General features: G+C 45.6%; 1 protein-coding gene across 1 annotated transcript; it reads right to left on the reverse strand.

The window, feature by feature from the left end:
* Positions 1 to 1907: 1907 nt before the first annotated feature.
* LOC311226018 (inorganic pyrophosphatase-like) lies at positions 1908 to 2473 on the reverse strand (the record flags this gene model as incomplete). Its single annotated transcript, XM_084311399.1, is given in 2 exon segments — positions 1908 to 2461; positions 2464 to 2473. Coding segments are annotated over 2 exon segments (564 nt in total).
* Between the last annotated feature and the right edge of the window lie 18287 nt (positions 2474 to 20760).

Genomic DNA, 20760 nt, shown 5'->3' on the forward strand with positions numbered 1-20760 from the left:
TTATAATAAAACAGTATGACACAGAAATGACAAAATGTACACCCTTGTGTGGCTCCATACCTCTAAGACCTACGTCTGAATGAGTTTGATTTCCTTACATAGAGCCTCTGATTAGCTTCGAATGGCCTTCCGTTTGTTTCAAAATGTGTGGGCCACCTCATCACAATTGCATTCATCCCGATGTTACCACTTAAACCACTCTAAAATCCTGGTAAATCCCTGGTAATCCCTCTACCTGGACATTTGGTAATGTTGCAAATGAATACATGAGTACTTCATAATCGCACATGTATTCTATTTACTCATAGCTCTGTTAACCACATAGAATCTGCCCATTGCCAGTCTACATTCCTGATGAAAGCAATATATGTACAATACTGTACATTGTATAAAGGTGGATGTAGTGGCTATTTGTCAACAACAACTAATAAAAACTAAAAAGCCACTGAAGCACCAGGGCAGCGAATCTCACGCAGATCAGGAAGTCCATTGTCCAGACAGCAGTTGACAGTTTTGTGGCATTTATTGTCTGTTAATCAAAGAATACAGAAAAATTATGTTTGAAACTATATGATCTCCTTGGTCAGACTACTGCTTGACCTTACTCCTAGAACCCACCTCACCCCTGCCCACTTTGACAACCTAGGATGGCTTAGAGTAGACGACAGAGTACAGCAACTTGCAATGGGCCTGGTCTACAAGATGCACTACACGACCAAGGTACCCATGTACATGTCAAAATACTTCCCAAAGGTCAGTGAATACCACGATCACAACACCAGAGGGAGCGCCACAAATCATGTTAAACCCAGATTCGGCTCAAATAAGGGACTAAACACGTTTCGCAATTATGCCACATCAATGTGGAACGCCCTACCCAAAGCTGTAAAGGAATGTGGATCACTACCCACTTTCAAAACCACTCTCAAGGGACACCTACGGGAGACTGCAATTCAAAACTGGCCCCTGTAAATGTCCTAACCCAACCCCCTCCAATGTACAGTCATTTACCTAGTATGGTTGTCAATAGTCCAATGTACAATTTTGCTTGTTTGTACAGTGTCCCCCCCCCCCTCAATGTACAGTTTTGCTTGTTTATACAGTGTTTCTCCCCCCCCCCCAACCACCTCCAATGTAAATTACCCAGTATGGTTGACAATATCCCAATGTACCCCCAACCCCCCCCCACCCAACCTCCTCCAATGTACAGTTTCTACGTCAAATGTATATACTCCCTTTTCTTGACTCCTTCTGTATCACAAACAGTACTGTATTTGCAAATCTGATATGTCATAAATGTATAGATGTAGCAGTACTGAATATCTGTATGTCATGTATGTCATATATGTCCTGATGAATTGAAAATGGGGGACCCTGATGTAAACAAGACGAAAGTCTTTCTCTGGTCTGCATCCCCTTAACAATTGTGTGTTTTGAGCTGTACTGTATTGTACCCATTCTGCAATCTGTTAATAAAGTTTTCAATCAATTCAATCAATCAATCTGACGCTGGTAAAAACCATATACCTTCCCTGATGCCCACTGTGCTATCGACTCTAATTACCTAAATACACCCAGCTGTGCTTTCCAATTGCCCACAACCCCTTCAAAGTAGAAGCATTTAGCTGCGACTCCTAATAACTTAAATAATATGGCCGTAAACAAATTAATACTACAAAATCACATAACAAATAAATATATTAAATAAATGTAAAAATAGTTAATAGCTCCCACAAGCCGGCCCCTAATTGTGAGTCACAATTACCCTTATATATATATATAACATGTAAGGGAGCTATTCTTTCTATTCAAGCATCTTCTGTGTCTCCTTCTCTGCTGCCACTGAAAGAAAACAGATGGTAAGAAGACAGGATAGAAAGAGAGAATAGATAGAACAGGTATTATTATTATTCCGTGGCCTCCAGGTAGCCGGGCTTCAGTCTCTGTACGTCGTCGATGTTGTTCAAGTCCTTGGCTTCATCATCCTCTACGTTGATTGCGATGACTTTCCAATCAGTCTCGCCCTCGTCGATCATCGCCAAGACCCCGAGGACCTTCACCTTGATCATCTCTCCGCGGGAACACACCTTGCTACCGATCTCACAGACGTCGATGGGGTCGTTGTTACCACAGCAACCTGTGTCTCCATCTTTGTGCTCGGGGTCCTCCCACGTCTGGGGTATCGCTCCGTAGTTCCATATGTAACCTTTATGTGGGAAAACGTTGGCGACGTAACGCAACTTCCCCTTCTTCACGTCCTGCTTCACTGGGTTCAGGGGGTCTTTTGTGGCAATCTCCATCTTAGCGTTGGTCCATCTTGGGACTTCCACCACCACGTGGAAGATGTTCTGGCCCTCGTCGGCATACATTGGTATGTCATGGAATGGTGAGACGTACTTGCCATCAGCATTTTTTAAATACAGGCGGTAGTTCAGCGTGTTGGGGTTTCCTCTCTCTTCAACGTGAAGCTCATGGTTATTAATGTTCTTGCAGCAGCGGCGGTGATGACGGTGCAGCGGCCACTGTAGTAGAGAGGTGCAACTCTGGCCTTTCCAGTAAGAAATTAAACATGCACCTTATCGCCTCTATTTATCCTTCAGTCTCAGGTACGACACTGTACCATAACCAGCTTCACTGGCATCAGCAAAATTATGAATTTGTGCTGTCACAGATGTTTAAAAGTTCAGGGTTTTGATACAGCGTTCCACCTTGAATACACTCGTCCTTTGGAGGTCGCTCAGCCACTCCGACCACTGTTTGGAGAAGGAGGGGGAAATGTGTTCATCCCACTTCAGGTTTTGCCGGCAAAGCTCGTGCAACAGTAACTTGGCTGGCATTGTAAAAGGAGCCAAAAATCCTATAGGGTCATACAGAGAGCTGACCACCGACAAGATACCTCTCCTGGTTTGTGGGCGTGGCTGTAATGAAGTCCTAAAGCTGAACTGGTCGGACTCAACGCACCATTGCAGTCCAAGTGCTCTTTCCATAGGCAGGTGATCTTTATCCAAATCCAGCTCTTTCATCTCTGCTGCTCTGATGTCACCTGGGATTGATGTCAAAACATAACGGCTAGTTGTCACCCACTTTTGAAGGCTGAATCCTCCCTGACTACAGAGCAGAGTCAAATCCTTTACAAGCTTAATTGCATCTCCCTCCGAGGATGTAGACTTCAGGCAGTCGTCTACATAAAAGTTGTGATTGACTGTTTTGATCACTTCAGGAGGGAAGTGAGTTGCATTGTCCTCTGCAGTTCGCCTCAAGGCGTAATTGGAGCAACTGGGGGACGAAACAGCTCCAAACAAATGTACCCTCATTCGATATTCCCCTGGTTCCTGGTCAGTGTTGCCCTGAGGCCACCAAAGAAAGCGAAGAAAGTTCACATGTTTATCAGGCACCCGCACCTGATGAAACATGGCCTTGATGTCAGCCATGATTGCGACAGGCTCTTTCCTGAAGCGAACGAGGACCCCCATAAGAGTGTTGGTGAGATCGGGGCCCTGCAAGAGCTGACAGTTCAGAGATGTTCCTTTGAATGAGGCTCCACAGTCATATACAACCCTCAGATTTCCTTTGGTGGGGTGATGTACTCCATGGTGGGGAATGTACCACACTTTTCCCTCATCTTGTTCCAGCTGTTCAATGGGTACAACTTCAGCATAACCTTGAACCAGCATATCATTGATGAATGAGGTGTACTCCTCTTTAAACTTGATGTTCTTTTCAAATTTCCTCTTCAGGCCTTGAAGTCGCTGCTCTGCAACACAGCGATTATTTGGCAAGACCGGTTCCTCTTCTCTGAAAGGTAAGTCAATGTAATAATGTCCATCTTTCAACTCTGTTGTTCTTCTCATTATCTTCATGAATTTAACGTCCTCCCTTGACATTTCCAATGACACCTCTGATGTTTTTTCATTAAAATCATGGTTGTATTGCTTCATGAGCATTTCTTCCAGATGTTCCACACATATTCGATTTGTTGTGACAACAGAGCAGCCAGTCTTAACCCTGCTGTTACTTCCACTCCTAAGTGGTCCATTTATGACCCAGCCGACTCTTGTTCTGACTGCATATGGTCCTTCACCTTGGCTGTTGATCAGCTCCCATGGTTCCATTACTTTTGCTGCATCAGTTCCGATGAGCAAATCCACATCTGCATTCAAGTCGTGCAGCTTTATGTTACTCAAGTAAGGCCATTTTTCCACATCATCCTGTCGTGGAATGTTCACACGTGACACTGGCATAGCTCTTTGGGTTAAGACATTGGGCAATTCAATAAAATCCTCCTTATCCATGCCAGACACTTCCAAGTGAGACAATACATTGGTGCTCACAATTTTCTCTTGCCCCATTGTTCATAATAGAATATTGGCTGGCTTGCCACTTAGCCCCAGTCTCTTTGCCAGGTTACGAGTGCAAAAAGTACCGGAACTTCCCGGATCCAAGAATGCATATGTCTGCACAACTCTGTCAGTCACTTGGCTTTTCACTTGGACTGCAACAATCGAAAACACAGCATTGTCCTCATCTCCGGCCCCTATACGGCCACATGTTTGAGACTGAACAGATGTTACACTCAGATGGCTCACAGGCTCTTCTGCCTTATTAAAAGGTGTACTTATACTGTTCTGAAGGGCCAGATTAACACTGAGAATCTACGTTTTATTGTTTTATATAACTTGTATATTATTTATATATATAAGCTATATCCCTTTAAGCCTCCGTTTGAATCATAGCATTATTCGCTTTCCTCATTGGATAACGCCCTCGACACTGGCGGCGCCAAGAATCGCGCCCCTCAGACAAGTTCAAAGACGAGTCTGGACAAGTTGAGACATGCCCTTGGCCAGCGCATTGATTCCGGACAAGAGATTCGGTTGCGCCCTAGAAAGCACTCTAAGTATATATATTGTGGAAGGCGCAAACAGCAGCAGTTCGACCTAACCTAACGTGAAGAGTTCGTCATTTAGTGTGAATCTAACGTTAACGCAGTTCGTTCGGTGTGCAGCAGTAACAAGCAGTTCGTTCGTTTAGTAACTAGTGTGAACCTTAGCAAGTGTGTGTGGACTTAACGTAATTAGTATCAGAACACGAGGTGAACCTAGCAGCAGAACTATTGGACATGTGAGCATTGGAACCTACAGCGGCGTATCGTTACGGATAACTAGTAGCTCCTTAGATACTACCTTGATATTGTGGAACCATTGTTGGTGGATTATAGTGACTTGTGGAAACGTAGTACCGTGGAGAAGAGCATCGTTAATACCATTGTCGTTTGGATTTAACTACCCTGAAGATCTGCATCGGGCTAGCTTCGAGGACGAAGCTGGCTGGCTATCATCACTGCCATCGGGCTTTGGATTAAAGCTATTACCCTGCTACCGAGCACTTGGATTACAAGGACCGGATCCGTATGAGACCCCCTTTCTTCAAGTGACCAGCCTGAGTATCCGTCTATTCTTCAATCCTCTGGAGCTTACTACTCTGTGGGAGGAAATCACCAGTCTCCAGCTATACCCTCGTTTGCCCCCCTATATCGCCATCTCACGCCATGCAGCGTCCCGGTCTAGTATCCTTAGCCTAGGAATTATTCATTCCCACTGACTTTGATACTCTGACATTCTAATATCATTCGCCATAAAAGAGCAACCAAGTAATTCTCAGTTGTATATCTGCTATTAACAATAAAATACTGTAAACGATATCTCTTTGTCACCGTGCCGTCTATTGAGTGTCTGCCATAATTAACTGTACTGTCTGGCAAGTAATAATAATATGTAGTAGTGGTTTAATCTATCACAATCTTTAATACAGTCAGGGTTTTGTAACCCCTCAGTTACATATACCCTTCTGCTCAATGTGTAGGACTGATGGATGCTTTTGCTGACACACTGCAATCCAATCGACTCCTGCAGTCTTTGCTTATGTGTCCCACTTTCAAGCAACCAAAACAAATTCCATGCTCCTTTATGAAATGTATTTTGTCCTTTTGTATCTTTAACTTAAACTGTGAGCATTTTTCAAGTGAGTGGCTTGTTCGTTGGAAGAATAAACAGCATTTGATGCGACTTTGGGCAGAGAAGGACTTGATCGTATTATCCATGTACCTTTTGTTGTTTCCTTCTTTCATTGCAGTGACACTGGTGGCAAAGGTGCCCTGTTTCCTTTGCCTTGGTTGACTGTCAATGGGGGGTTTGTTGCGGCTGGTAAATTTTTTATCCTGAATATTTCCAAACAGTGGATCAGAGGCAATTCTAACTTGTTTTTCAACAAAGTTCACAAGGTCAATAAATAGTGCTCTGCAAACACGTTGCTCCTGCAAATCACATGAGACGTTCCTCCATTTCTCCCTCAGCTTATAAGGAAGCTTCATCACAATGTTCCTGAGGTTTGATGGCATGTCCAACTCATTCATTTGCATGATTCTCTGTGTTAAATTAGAGCATTCTCGCAAGAACAGAGAAAATGATGTAGTGATTTTAAATCTTCATCTTTAACCAGAGGCCAGCTATCAATTTTGTCCATATAAGCAGAAGCAATTTTGTATTCATTTCCAAAATGTTCAGCAAGCAGGGATTTAGCGCTTTGATATCCCTGAACAGAGGGTAGGTGCTGACAGCTTTTCACCAGGTCTCTTGGTTGTCCCCTGGTGTACTGCTCTAAAAAGTGTAAACAATCACTTGCATTGTCGGTTTTAACCTCAACACAATTTTCAAAGGATCTGATGAAGGAATGATACTGAAGAGGATCACCATCAAATATGGCTATATTTCTCACCGGTAGAGAAGATGCCAAATTTTGCTGTACCAACATTGTAGTGATGTCAGTTTGGCGTTGCATGATATTCACAATGTCATTTTGGGTGTCATTATTGCATGCCATATTCAGGGAGGATGCTCGTCCTGTCTGTTGAGCATCATGGACCACTTGTGTTGGTGCTTGAGTGTATAGTGGTCTGAGGTCCATCTGTAATACTGCCATTTGTTTAGGCCTTACAGTGACAGCCTGGGCCTCAGGATGAAATTCATTTTGCATGTTATTTCCCTGCGAGACAAATTGACCAGCTTGAGGATTGAGTTGGCTTGTCCTTCTTTGAGCTATATTCCTGTCCAGATACGAGTTCATTCCATCCGACCTTTTAGAGTTACATTTTGAATTGGTTTCCAGCACATTGATTTTTGCATTGGCTGCAGCTAGGTCAGTTTCCAGAGCAAACTGTTCCTTTTCCTTCCTTAGTTCCTCCTGCTTTGCCCTTAGTTCCTCCTGCTTTGCTTCCAACTCATGTTTCCTTTTTAAAGCTTTCATCCGCTCCAATAGTGATGCTTTGTCAGCCTCTGCCTTTAGCCTGGTAGACGCGGTGGATGATGTCTTTGATACACTGGAGTGTGGTTTTTGTTGCTTTTCATTTGTACATGAAAAGTTAGAGGCACTGTCCTCAGGATTGATATCATCAATAACAACACTTTGTTTAGTTTGAGCCTCATCATCATCTTCATTTGTTTCAACAACATCATTCGTTTCATTTGCATTTGATTCCACATGAGGGTGCCCAGCAGCAGACAACCAAACCCAAAGGGTTCGAATCCCGCTTGGGGACCAGGTTTCCATGATGCCAGTTACCCAGGTGGGGTATCTCCCAGGCCTTTCTGTGTGGAGTTTGCATGTTCTCCCCGTGCTCGCAAGGGTTTCCCCCCCCGATAAGATAAACCCAATGGAAAAACATGCACAACAACAAGATCGCTAACGCTGTGGCGTCCTTGACGAAGACGGACAGGAGCACTTGGATTGGTCCCCTGGCGCGGCTCACGTGGCGCCTGTCTGCTCCCGGCTGCCCTTGGGGGGGAAGGACGACGGGATGGGTTAATCGCAGATACGCATTGTATGCATGGTTCGCATGTGTGCCAAATGGTGACCTCGGAGCAGGTCCTAAATTATTATTACATCCTCTGTGAAATTACAAAATTTCATTATTGTTGCATTGAAACATGTATTTTGCCTTTTAACCTCTTCCTCAGGCAAATCCATATTTATGAAAGACTCATGCATGTCCTTAGCGTCCTCATAACAATTGATGAAGTTATTCAAATGAGCTCGCACATAGTTCACATTGTCAGTAGATTTCAGCAAGGTACGTATTGGTTCAATGTATTTCTTGGCCTGTTTGATTTTTGCAGACCTCTTTTCTTGGCATGTTTGCATGTAAAATGCCAACCCTTTTGCGGTAAACTTGATGCCCCGTTTTACAGAGGGCTTGGGCGGAGCAACATTCTCCACACTTGCAATGTTTGAACCAACCACAGGCGTTGTCTCATATGTCCCAACCAGCTGCTCCATACTGTCTGATTGGTTCATACAGCCAACTTCACGTCGGAGATTTATGAATGAATGTCTTTACAATGAAGTTCAACAACTCCCAATATTCATCAACATCATTTAGCGTCGCGAGACAATAATTCAGTCACTCCAATAAGTTTGCCTTTTTCCAATAAAGCTGACGGATTATTCTTCACATACCAATGATGTTGTTTTGTTCGAGTGCGACGTCCATTAGACTGTGTGGTCCTCCGTTCTCCGATCGTGTCTTTAACAGGTTGATCCAAGGCAATTCAAGCTTCACAAAAGTCACTGATCATCGTCTTCGATCTCCAGACCAAACGCTGGAGCGCCAGCATCCATGTCCTCTGATCTGAATGATCTACCGTTTGAGCGTGGTGTTTCCATGTCCAAAACGTCCAACGGCAAAAATCCAAAACAACAATAAAAAGTGTCCGCTTCAATAAGGAACGGTTTTTACTTTATGTAGTGGCTATTTGTCAACAACAACTAATAAAAACTAAAAAGCCACTGAAGCACCAGGGCAGCGAATCTCACGCAGATCAGGAAGTCCATTGTCCAGACAGCATTTGACAGTTTTGTGGCATTTATTGTCTGTTAATCAAAGAATACAGAAAATTTATGTTTGAAACTATATGATCTCCTGACGCTGGTAAAAACCATATACCTTCCCTGATGCCCACTGTGCTATCGACTCTAATTACCTAAATACACCCAGCTGTGCTTCCCAATTGCCCACAACCCCTTCAAAGTAAAAGCATTTAGCTGCGACTCCTAATAACTTAAATAATATGGCCGTAAACAAATTAATACTACAAAATCACATAACAAATAAATATATTACATTTTTTTTTTAAATAGTTAATAGCTCCCACAGTGGAGATAGAAATTAGATAAATAATTTAAACATTGCACTGAAATAAGTCCATTTAAAAGAAGGTCTCATGTATTTGCAGTTGTGAATTTAATCTAAACACAAACACTCTAACTTACCATCTTTAGATAATAACGTTTCCATATATGGTTCTTTGTCTGATGTGCTCAATTATAGACCAATCTCCACAACTGTCCTGTCTAGCAAAGATCCTGGCATCATTGGTAAATAACCAAATCAAAGCATTTATCTCAAACCACTCTGTATTAAGCCCACGCCAATCTGGTTTTAGAGCTAAACATAAAAAGTCTATAGTAAAAAGAAAATGTTTTGCTGCACTATTTGTAGATCAAAAGCATTAGATAGTTGACCATTATCTTCTTTTAAATAGCCTACACAGCGTTGGTTTTGATGCAAATGCTTGTGGTTGGGTTCGGTTATTTGTCTGAGAGAAAGCCCAGTCATCAACCCTAGGTCCCATCTTATTAACCATTAAATCGACAGGTTTCTTGGTCACATCACTCATCAAGGAGGCAAAAAGGAACATAATCCTGCTCAAAACAATGGGGAAGACCCGGCAGACTACAATATATTTGCATTTGTTAGCCAAATATTTTAGCCAAAACAATCAATCAATCCATGCCAATGCTAGCTATGTAAAAGGTGAAAGACAGCCATGCTTATTTGGCTAAATTACATCCAGCCATTTTCGTTTGAAACAACTTTTAGTCAGGGGAGTGCCATTATTTCGCCATAGAGCCAATTCTTTATTTTTAGCGCTGCAGTTCAACGCATGTAGTGGGCACAGGTAATGGGCAACTCAAGTCACGTGATTTAGTGGATATTGCTGATTGGCTCGAACAGTGTTTACAACAAGGTCAAAGTTAACGCGTTATTAACGCAAAATTGTTTTTATCACGAGATTAACGTTTATAATTTTTTTTTAATTATTATTTATTTTTTGGTAGACTTCACTCAGGTCATTAACACGTTGGATGCCAGCCATTAGACACGGACCGTTGTAGCTGGGCCAAGCGTTAAAAGATACGACTGCGTGACCTTGTTTGTAGAGCTAAATCTATATTATCAAGAATCAAGAGGTTTATTAGTCACATACATACCAGGGCATACAGTGAAATGCGGGTGGTCATGCCCGCATTGATTGTGCAAAATACAATAATAAAATAGGCATAGAAAAAAATAAAATAGATAAAATACAAGATATGCATGGTAAAAAAAAATAAAGACATGCTAGGTTCCTGAGAAACTGGTTCTTTTACAATGTTGACTCTTAATGTATCTAAACTATACAGTACCTCCTTCTTTTAAAGTGTTTCTAAAGATTAAATTTTTTAAAGTGACATTTTGTTTAAAGTGATTGTTTAGTGATCTCACGCAACACAGTGATACTTACAACTAACCTAAAGTTTGTTTAGGTTTGTGTTAACGTTAGATAATGTACAAAATAAACGTATTTCCGGTGCTATAGACGTCGCTCTTTTATTTTGGAACCCCCCGACCGGAAGTAAAAATGTACCCTCGTTATTTGCTTTAGTGTCCGGCTGTTGGTTTTCGTTAGCTAGCAGCATATCAACACCAGCCATGGGAATAATGTTTTCTAAATTGGGGAGGCTTTTAATCGTCAAGGTAAGAGGATTTTAAGTCATGGTATCCATAAACTTCAATCAGTTCGGATACTTTGAATGAAATGAGAATGTAAACAAACACTGGCGTCACATTAGTAAATATCACTGCGTTGCGTGAAATCACTGACTGCGCCCCGAGAGGAGTGGTTCGGCAAAAAATAGTTCAGAGTATATTTGCTTAGAAAACGTAATTGTCGAATTCAATAATTTTTTATTTCTCCACGTGGTAAATACACAGGTCACAACATGTTTACAGGAAAGTTTTGGAGTTGTATTTGGAGTGTATTTCGTGACTGTAGGGGACTTCAGGGTGACCCACTTCCAGTGGTGAAGCTAAGCTACGCTAACGGAGCGGCTGTTCCCTAAGCCTAATGCACGCACAGAGAAGAAAAGGGTATGTATCTTTCTTGTCTAACTCCAGGGAAGATGGCAAATAAGCTAATTTCACAAAATGTTGGCGTTTTCCTTTAAACAGGCTGTAGGGATGGTGAGGGTCTTTCATAATTCTGCAGGCTCTGGATTTGCACCTCCTGTTATACAAGTCCTGCAGGGGTGGTAGTGCAATACCCATAGTACACTCAGCTGAGCGCACCACTCTCTGGAGTGCCTTCCTGTCCTGTGCCGTGCTGTTTCCAAACCAGGCAGTGATGTTTCCAGTCAGAATGCTTTCTACAGCCCCGGAGTAGAGTATCTTCCCCGATACTCTCAGGTGATAAGAGGCGCTGTTTTCGCCTTTTTCACCACAGAATCTATGTGTGTTGTAGACCATGTCAGGTCCTCTGTGATGTGGACTCCCAGGTACTTGAAACTGCTCACCCTGTCCACGGCGTGTGTGTCCCCTGCTGTATTCTCCTAAAATCCACGATCAGCTCTTTGGTTTTACCAATGTTCAGGAGTAGGCTGTTGTCCCGGCACCAGCGTGACAGTTCATCAACCTCCTCCCGATAGGCCTTCTCGTCATTGTTAGAGATCAGCCCCACCAGCACGTGTCGTCTGCAAACTTCACTATGGAGTTGGAGCTGAACCTGGCCACACAGTCATGTGTGTACAGTGAGTACAGCAGGGGGCTCAGAACGCAGCCCTGGGGGGACCCGATACTCAGGGTGATTTTGCTGGAGGTATGACCCCCCCACCCTGACCGTCAGGGGCCGGTCACTTACTGTAGAATGTCCAGGATCCAGGCGCTCATGGCGGAGCTCAGACCCAGATCAATGAACAGCAATCTCACATAGCCCCCCTTCTGACTGTCAAGGTGAGATAGTGTGTTGTGCAGTACTTGGGAGACCGCATCGTTAGTGGACCCGTTTGCCCTGTATGCAAACTGCAATGGGTCCATGTTACTAGGGAGGGAGGCACAGATGTAATCCTTGACCAGCCTCTCAAAGCATTTCATGACCACAGAGGTGAGTGCCACCGGTCTGTATAATACTGTAGTATTATAGCCATGGATACAATACTATAGTCATTCGACACCGTTTCTTCCGGTCAAGATGCAAAAAAAGAGATAATTTTTCCATCCATACGTGTTATACCGTGGTTAATATAAGTATGGTTTTACAGCGGTATGGGGTAATTCCTGAAAGGCTGAGTTATAGCCTTATACATCAATTCTACTATTTGCGTTGGCGTTTCTTGCCTATACATGCTAGTATTCCTGAATCAAATATATACAGTAGGTATTATGTTTCATCATGAATGCATGAAAGGGGGGGGGGGGGACATTTCTCGGCCGACAAGGAAAAGTGAGACCGGAGACATTTGGCCGTTACACAGACCAAGATACAAGGTTACAAAGGGTGCTCGATAGCGCAGTCTAGCTGGATGCGGCCGGTATTGCACTTTGGCGATCTCAGACTCATTCCCTATGGTAACACCAAGGTCCCTGGATGAATAATGAATACAAATATCGAAAAAAGGAAAAACTATCAAATAACGAGTATACTTGTTGGCGTTCAAGCGCCGGCTCCCAATACGAGTAAACTCGTTGTTGGCGGGGAATGAGTTAATGAATATGACTCATCATTTTCGTGAACATAAAAAATCCAATAAGGGCACGGTTGGTACAAAAGTGATGGTGACTTCTTGATGGAGCGCCGAGTGCCAAGCGGATGGGCTACATCATTTATGATAAATGTTTTATTTTAATATTTATGACGAGTCATAATAGTATAATCCTATAATATTAGTGTAGCCACATTTTTATCTGCAACTGTGAAGAAAAACCCCATTGGTTTAAACAGAATGAATACACATAAAACATATGTATATATAAATGTTTTTATTTTTTTTTATTATAAAAAATTCAAATGTTGATTTAGAATTCAAATGTCAACATTATGAACAAAGCTTCGAACTATTCGGTATAGCCACAGGCCAATTTTCCCCCAAGCCATTGAATGGCGGGCCAGGACCAAAAACAATGGCAAATGTTAATATAATGAGTGAAAAATGTTTAACTCTGTCAAAATAAACGAGCTGCATGGTGGCATAATAAACTGTAAGGGACAGATACATGTTTGCACTGTCTTTTTTCTATTATAAAGTGCCTCTCGGGTGCATAACACATGAACAGATCAGTCATTTGATTTTAATGCAGGTGCTCGCATTATAAATCGAATGTATTATTATTATAACACATGAACAGATCAGTAGGGTGGGCATTTGATTTGCAGCACCGCGGCGGGTGTATTATAAATCTAATGTATTATTATTATTAAAACACAACTCACCATAATGCAGCCCTGCCCTGGGCTTATTGTTTCTGCTTCGGTCCTCCAAAATCCCTGCTAATGTTTGAAACATGTCAAATGTCCACTCGCGTTGAATGCAACTACTTTATATTCTGCCAACTTGAACACAGTTGCTTCATTGCCTCGTGTTGCCATGTCAACGCGCGAGAGTCACCTGTTGCGATAAACCCGTATTTTAAGTATGACTCCTGGTTTTGTTTATGTGTCTTGGAAGTCGTAGTTTCCTCTTCTGGCTCCTCAGTTGGTATTTCCTCTTTGCAAAGAAGTTATCCAAAGACGTTTGTTTTGTTTTGTTTTTACTAAATTTAGCTAACGTTAGTTTAGCTGATGCACACCGGTGGGGGATTGCTGCACTGGAAAAGAGAAACTATAAGAATTTTCCATTGGTTCTCCGAGTCCACGTGATCATTTCTAGCATTTCAATTGGCTATAGTGACAGACAGACTTTTCACCTGCTGCTAGCTAATGTAAAAACATCGAAATGTCACTATCGAAAAACCTAGAGGAAAATTGAGTGAAAACAGAGTATTTAAAGATGAATGGACAGACAACTACGCGTTCATCTTACCTGGATTAATTCATGCAAATCCCACCTGTCTGATCTGCAATGAAGGTGTGTCTGTTATCAAAGAATACAATATTAGACGGTGACCTGCTGCTACACAATGACGTGCGCTGGTTGAGCAAAGGCAAAGCATTGGACCGCTTCTGTGCGCTACTGGATGAGGTCAAGGCGTTCCTTGCATTGAGCAAGAGCAAGGCAGCAGCTGACCACCTTGCCTTCCTGGGAGACATAAAGTTCATATCCAATGTAGCATTTTTGTCTGATATATTTGGCCACATAAATCAGCTTAACCTTCAGCTACAGGGGAGAGATAAAACCATCGTGGACATGGATGAAAAGCTTGAATCGTTCACGAGGAAGCTGGAGATGTTTGAGACAGACATATCCACTGGTGGCAGGCTCCTACATTTCACCACACTAAAAAAGGCATCGGGACAAGTGACAGAGATGATAGTTGACTTCATCAAGCAGCTACGAGCTATATCTGAAATGCAAATTGGTAAGGCTCCTGGATGGGATGGTATACCTCCAGAACTGTACCCATCATGTTGGGATGTAATTGGACCCCTATTACTTGATATGATTTTATACTCGATCAAAGAGGGGAATTTCCATAAGAACGACAATATTGCACTCATATCTGTCCTCCTTAAAAAAGACAAAGACCCTACCGATTGTGGTAGTTATAGACCCTTAAGCCTCCTCGGAACCGATATTAAGCTGTATGCTAAGGTACTAGCCATCAGACTTCAAAAGCATATGACATATTTAGTTCATCCTGATCAAACTGGATTTATAAAAGGCCGCCTGATCACGGATAATATAAGACGGTTACTACATATGTTAGACGCCAGCAAGGATGCCATTGCACCTACAGCTGTATTATCCTTGGATGCAATGAAAGCCTTTGATAGATTGGAATGGTCTTATTTATGGGCAGTACTCGGAAGGATGGGGTTAGGAAACGGATTCATTAATATGATAAGTGTTATACAAAGACCCATCGGCCATGATAATAACAGGTAAATTCATCTCCATACTCTTTCCTGTGTCGCGCTCGTCCAGACAGGGTTGCCATCTTAGTCCCGGACTATTTGCTCTATCCTTAGAGCCTTTAGCACAGTATATAAGACAATCCCAATCCATAGAGCCAATCACAATTAAGGGCACACAACATCATATTAGTTTATATGTGGACGTAATATTGTTCAGGCAAAACCCTACCACCTCACTGCCTCATCTTCTCAAGTTGATTGATGATTTTGGCAATCTATCGGGATTTAGGATAAACTGGCCAAAGTCAGCCTTCCTCCCACTTAATGTCTCTGCGAAGGCTACATTCCTTCCAGGAAATATGGTAGAACATTTTAGATGTCTTGGAGTTGAAATATTCCCTACTATATGCCAAACGGTGAAGTATAATTATACAAGACTCCTAGAAAGGATCACAAATGACTTTGACAGGTGGTCAAAACTTAAACTCAGTACAGGCCCGAGTATCAATAGTTAAGATGGATGTTTTACCTAGAATCAACTTCTTTAGCTAAATGTTACAGTTACCCCCTCCTGCTGATTACTGGAAGAAATTACACTCCACCGCATATAAATTTATCTGGAACAACAAACCTCCACGAATAAAAAGATCCACTGCACAGAGAAACAAAGCCGACGGAGGTTTAGCATTTCCAGACTTCTACCACTATTTTAAAGCGTTCTCTTTAAGACCACTGAGCACCTGGTTTGATTCTCAAGCATCTGTATCCTGGAGAACATTAGAAGAAAACATAGAGGCACCACATAGACTGCAGGATATAGTATACATCAAATTATCAATTAAGCAATGAGACTTGAAATTTGGCCCTCTTATTACACATGTGATTCGGATATGGCGTGACACAGAAAAAATGTACTAACCAACACAAATGGCATAGCCATTCTCCCATATTCAATAACAATGCACTCCTTATTGCACAATGACCTATCAGATATCCCAAATGGGAAAAGCAAGGCATACATACATTGGGAGATATATTCAACTAACTGGGTTTCTGTAGCTATCATGAAATTCAGAACAAATTTAACCTCACCAGCTCCACTTATTATTTCTATATTGTGGGATCGCAGGAAAGGATGAAACGGGAGACGGTAGTCGAGTCTTTCCTTTACTTCCCAACATAAATTACATACATCAAACAGAGTGCAGAGACGTTTAACGTTATTACTTCAAAGTGACAGCAGCCAGCTGACAGGTGACATAATATATGTCACCAAATACCCAACCCGTTCCCAGAATCCCCAGGCTTAAAGGAGCATTCCCCCGCTCCTCAAGTCCAGTGAATGTCTGCACCAATTGTGCGTGATAAGTGTCACCACACAGGCCCCCCCAGAATTCACAATAACCCCCCAAAAGATCATCCACAGTCAACGAGGCGGGGGGCGGATCAGGCGCCCAAAACGACTCCGTATCACCCGTGCAGGGGTAGAGGTGGGGATTGGGGCGTGTGGGGGGGATTCAGGAGATATGAGGTGACTAGAGGGAAAAGCAGTTGGCAGGGGCCGGGCAGGGGGTCGTCCACGCCGCGGGGGCCGCGCCAGTTCAACTGGCCTGTCTAGGTCCAAATGGGCAGGCTTGAGCCGGTCGACCGACACCCGCTCTGACCTTCCTCCAATGTCCACCATGAAGTTCTTAGGCCCCGCCTCCAGGACGCGAAAAGGGCCGTCATAAGGGGGCTGCAGAGGAGTACGGTGGCTGTCATGGCGAATGAAAACATACCTGGCTGACTGCAGATCCCTAGGCATGTAGGACTGCGGGAGGCAGTGCTGGGAAGTTGGGACTGGGGTGAAAGCACCGGCGCCATCCCTGAGCACAGTCCGAGATGAGGTGACCGACCAGGGAGCCTCGGCATCCGGGAGGAACTCCCCAGGGACTCACAGCGGCTGTCCGTACACCAGCTCAGCAGCCGAGGCCTGCAGGTCTTCTTTGGGGGCGGAGCGCAGGCCAAGCATGACCCAGGGAAGCCGGTCGACCCAGTTGCAGTCCGTAAGGCTGGCCCGCAGAGCAGCCTTCATAGAGCGGTGAAACCGTTCACACAAGCCGTTGCTCTGTGGGTTGTAGGCTGTGGTGCGGTGGAGCTTCACTCCCAGGCCCTCGGCGACTGCAGTCCAGAGCCCGGACGTAAACTGTGGGCCCCGGTCGGATGTGAGATCAGATGGTGTGCCAAAACGGGCTACCCAGGACCCAATGAACGCCCGGGCCACCTCGGCGGATGTGGTCGATGCCAGCGGGACCACCTCCGGCCACCTAGTGGTTCTGTCCACCATGGTGAGGAGGTGAGTGAACCCGTGGGAGGTGGGCAGGGGACCCACCAGGTCCACATTGACATGGTCAAAGCGCCTCTCCGGCACGAGAAATGGTGCCAAGGGGGCTTTGGTGTGACGTGTATCTTTGCACGCTGGCACGCCACGCAGGAGCCGGCCCAGGCTGCGATGTCCTTCCTGAGGCCATGCCAGACGAATTTAGCACTGACCAGCTTAGTTGACGCCTTCACCCCCGGGTGCGACAGGCCATGGATGGCTTCGAATACCTGCCGCCGCCAGCCAGCGGGAACCATCGGACGGGGCCGACCGGTGGAGACGTCGCAGAGGAGCGCGGTGTCGGCAATACCAAACTGCACATCCTCTAAACTTAGTACAGTGTCGGCTGTTCGGTAGGCCTGCATGTCCTTGTCAGTGGCCTGGTCGGCAGCCATGGCAGCGTAGTCTAGTCCCAAGTGGACGGCCCCCACCACCATCCGGGAGAGGCAGTCAGCGACGTAGTTGTCTTTACCTGCGACATGCCGTAAGTCCGTGGTAAACTCGGAGATGGCGGAGAGTTGGCGCTGCTGGCGCCCTGACCACGGCTCGGTGGCCTTGGCCATGGCGAAGGTGAGTGGCTTGTGGTCCACAAAGGCAGTAAACCGTCGGCCCTCCAGCAGGAATCTGAAGTGCCTGATGGCCAGGAAGAGGCCTAGGAGCTCCCGGTCAAAGGTGCTGTACTTTCTTTCATTGTCCCGCAGCTGGCGACTGAAGAAAGCAAGCGGTTGCCAGCCCCCCCCCCACCCACTGTTCGTACACTGCCCCCACTGCGTAGTCTGAGGGCCCGCGTCCACTTGGCGCATATTTCTGACCGCACGCATCTGTTTTCAATGTATTCCAATGGGGAGGGAGCGCATGCGGCCGCCTCTAGGAAGTGCGCTGCCGTCGGCTTCTTTTCTCAGCTTTTTTGTGCGGACGAAAGTTGAAACTTTCTGAACTTTCAGAGCGATGCGCTGGGCTCATTTTCAGACAACCAATCACAGCCATTCATCTACCACTCTGTTTGTAACCTGACACCGGAGCTGCCTGCCTGTCTGGCTGTCTCCCACAGACCATTGAGATTCGCGACAAAACTAATAATAATAACTACACGAATACACTACTAAAAAGCTAATAAAAAGCAAAGGGCGAACTGTGGTGTCAGGCAATAACTATATAATTAATATACAATAAAGTTATTCAAATATGCTATAATATGTGCAAAACCGCGGCATGGCTGTAGATTTCTTTCTGTCATCTTCAAGATGCGCTGCAAGCCAGCGCTGCCGGCGCACTCCCAGCATGTTTCACGGAGAAATATGCGCTAAGTGGACGCGGGCCCTGAGGCGTCAGTTGTGAGGGCGATAGGTGCGGTAGGAAATGGGTGTGCCAGTAATGCGGCATTGGCCAGTGCAGTTTTAGCGCCCAAAAAAGCGTTGTCGGTACACGGGGACCAGTCCACCTCGGCCTTGGGGTCCTTACCACGCAGGGCCTCATACAAGGGGCGCATGAGGTGAGCAGCACGGGGAATGAACCTGTTGTAGAAGTTCACCATGCCTAGGAACTCCTGCAGGGACTTCACGGTGCGGGGGCATGGAAAGCTGGCAACGGCGTCCACCCTGGCAGGGAGCGGAACGGCTCCCTCTGCTGAGACCCTGTGCCCGAGGAAATCAATAGACGACCGGCCGAACTGGCACTTGGCGGGGTTAACAATGAGCCCATGTGCACTGAGCCGCTCAAACAACTGCCTGAGATGTGTCAGGTGCTCCTCTGCAGACGTGCTGGCTACGAGAATGTCGTCCAAGTATACGAACATGAATGCCATATCCCGCAGCACCGAGTCCATCAGTCGCTGGAAAGTCTGTGCCGCCCCCTTGAGGCCAAAGGGCATCCGCAGAAACTCGAACAGGCCAAAAGGAGTGATGACCGCCGTCTTGGGAACGTCCCGTGGGTGAACTGGTACCTGGTGGTATCCCCGCACCAAGTCCACCTTGGAAAAGATGGTGGTCCCCGCCAGGTGGGCGGAGAAGTCCTGTATATGCGGGACGGGGTACCGGTCCGGGGTCGTGGCGTTGTTTAGGCGTCGGAAATCGCCACAGGGACGCCACCCACCATCAGCCTTAGTGACCATATGCAGGGGGAGGCCCACGGACTGTCAGAACGGCGCACAATTCCAAGGCGTTCCATGGTTGCAAATTCCTCCCTGGCAATGGAGAGCTTAGCTGGGTCAAGGCGCCGAGCACGTGCATAGACCGGGGGACCGACAATGGCTATATAGTGCTCCACGCCATGCTTAGCGACTGCTGAGGAAAATGTAGGCGTGGTGAGGATAGGGAACTCCGCTAGGAGGCGCCGATATACATCCCCAGCAGCAAGCATGTTGGACAGACCTAGTGTCCCTGGCCCTCCCAGCGTGCACGGGTAGGTAGCGAAGGAGACAGCATCGATCAGGCGACAGTTTGTAATGTCCACTAGCAGCCTGAACGCACACAGGAAGTCCGCGCCGAGGAGAGGAACTGACACAGCGGCCATGACAAACTCCCACCCGAAACGGCGCCCGCCAAAACACACCTCTACATACCGGGTTCCGTAGGTACGTATAGGCGTGCCATTAGCAGCGTCCATGGGGGGACCGTGGCCCCCAGCCATAGTGTCCACAGCTGTAGCAGGCAGGATGCTGCGTTGCGCGCCCGAGTCGACTAGTAGTCGCCGGCCAAATAAGGTGTCCTTAATAAATAGCAGCCTGCTGCCTCCGCCAACGCTCATGGCTGTTAATGAGCATTGGCCCTGGCGTTTCCCTGGTCACTGTAATTGCACGGTGGGCGACACTGTTTGGCCCTGGCGCCAAACCGGTTATGGAAATAACACCATCCACTGTTACCCTGGCGACGGGCAGTCACTGCTGCAGCGGCGTCCGCAGCGTCCACTAGGTGGGTGGTAGGCTGGAAGCAGCGCATGCACAAACTGCTGCCGGTTGGCGAGATAAATCCTGTCCGCTTCGGCAGCCAGCGCGCGGTAGTCCTTGGTGAAGGAGACGGGAGAGCTGGCCAGGGCGGTGCGCACAGGCGCTGGGAGCTGACGCATGAAAACATGTTTAAACAAAAAAGAGGGATCTGCCGAGCCCAAAACGGACAGCATCCTGTCCATCAGTTCGGACGGCTTGCCGTCGCCGAGGCCGTTAAGTGACAATAGACGATCCGCCTTTTCAATTTCCGACAGTTCAAATAATTGCAAAAGGAATGCCTTGATAGCGTCATATTT

This window comes from Notolepis coatsorum (assembly GCF_963971535.1).
Source record: "Notolepis coatsorum genome assembly, chromosome: 3".
Lineage (NCBI taxonomy): Eukaryota > Metazoa > Chordata > Actinopteri > Aulopiformes > Paralepididae > Notolepis > Notolepis coatsorum.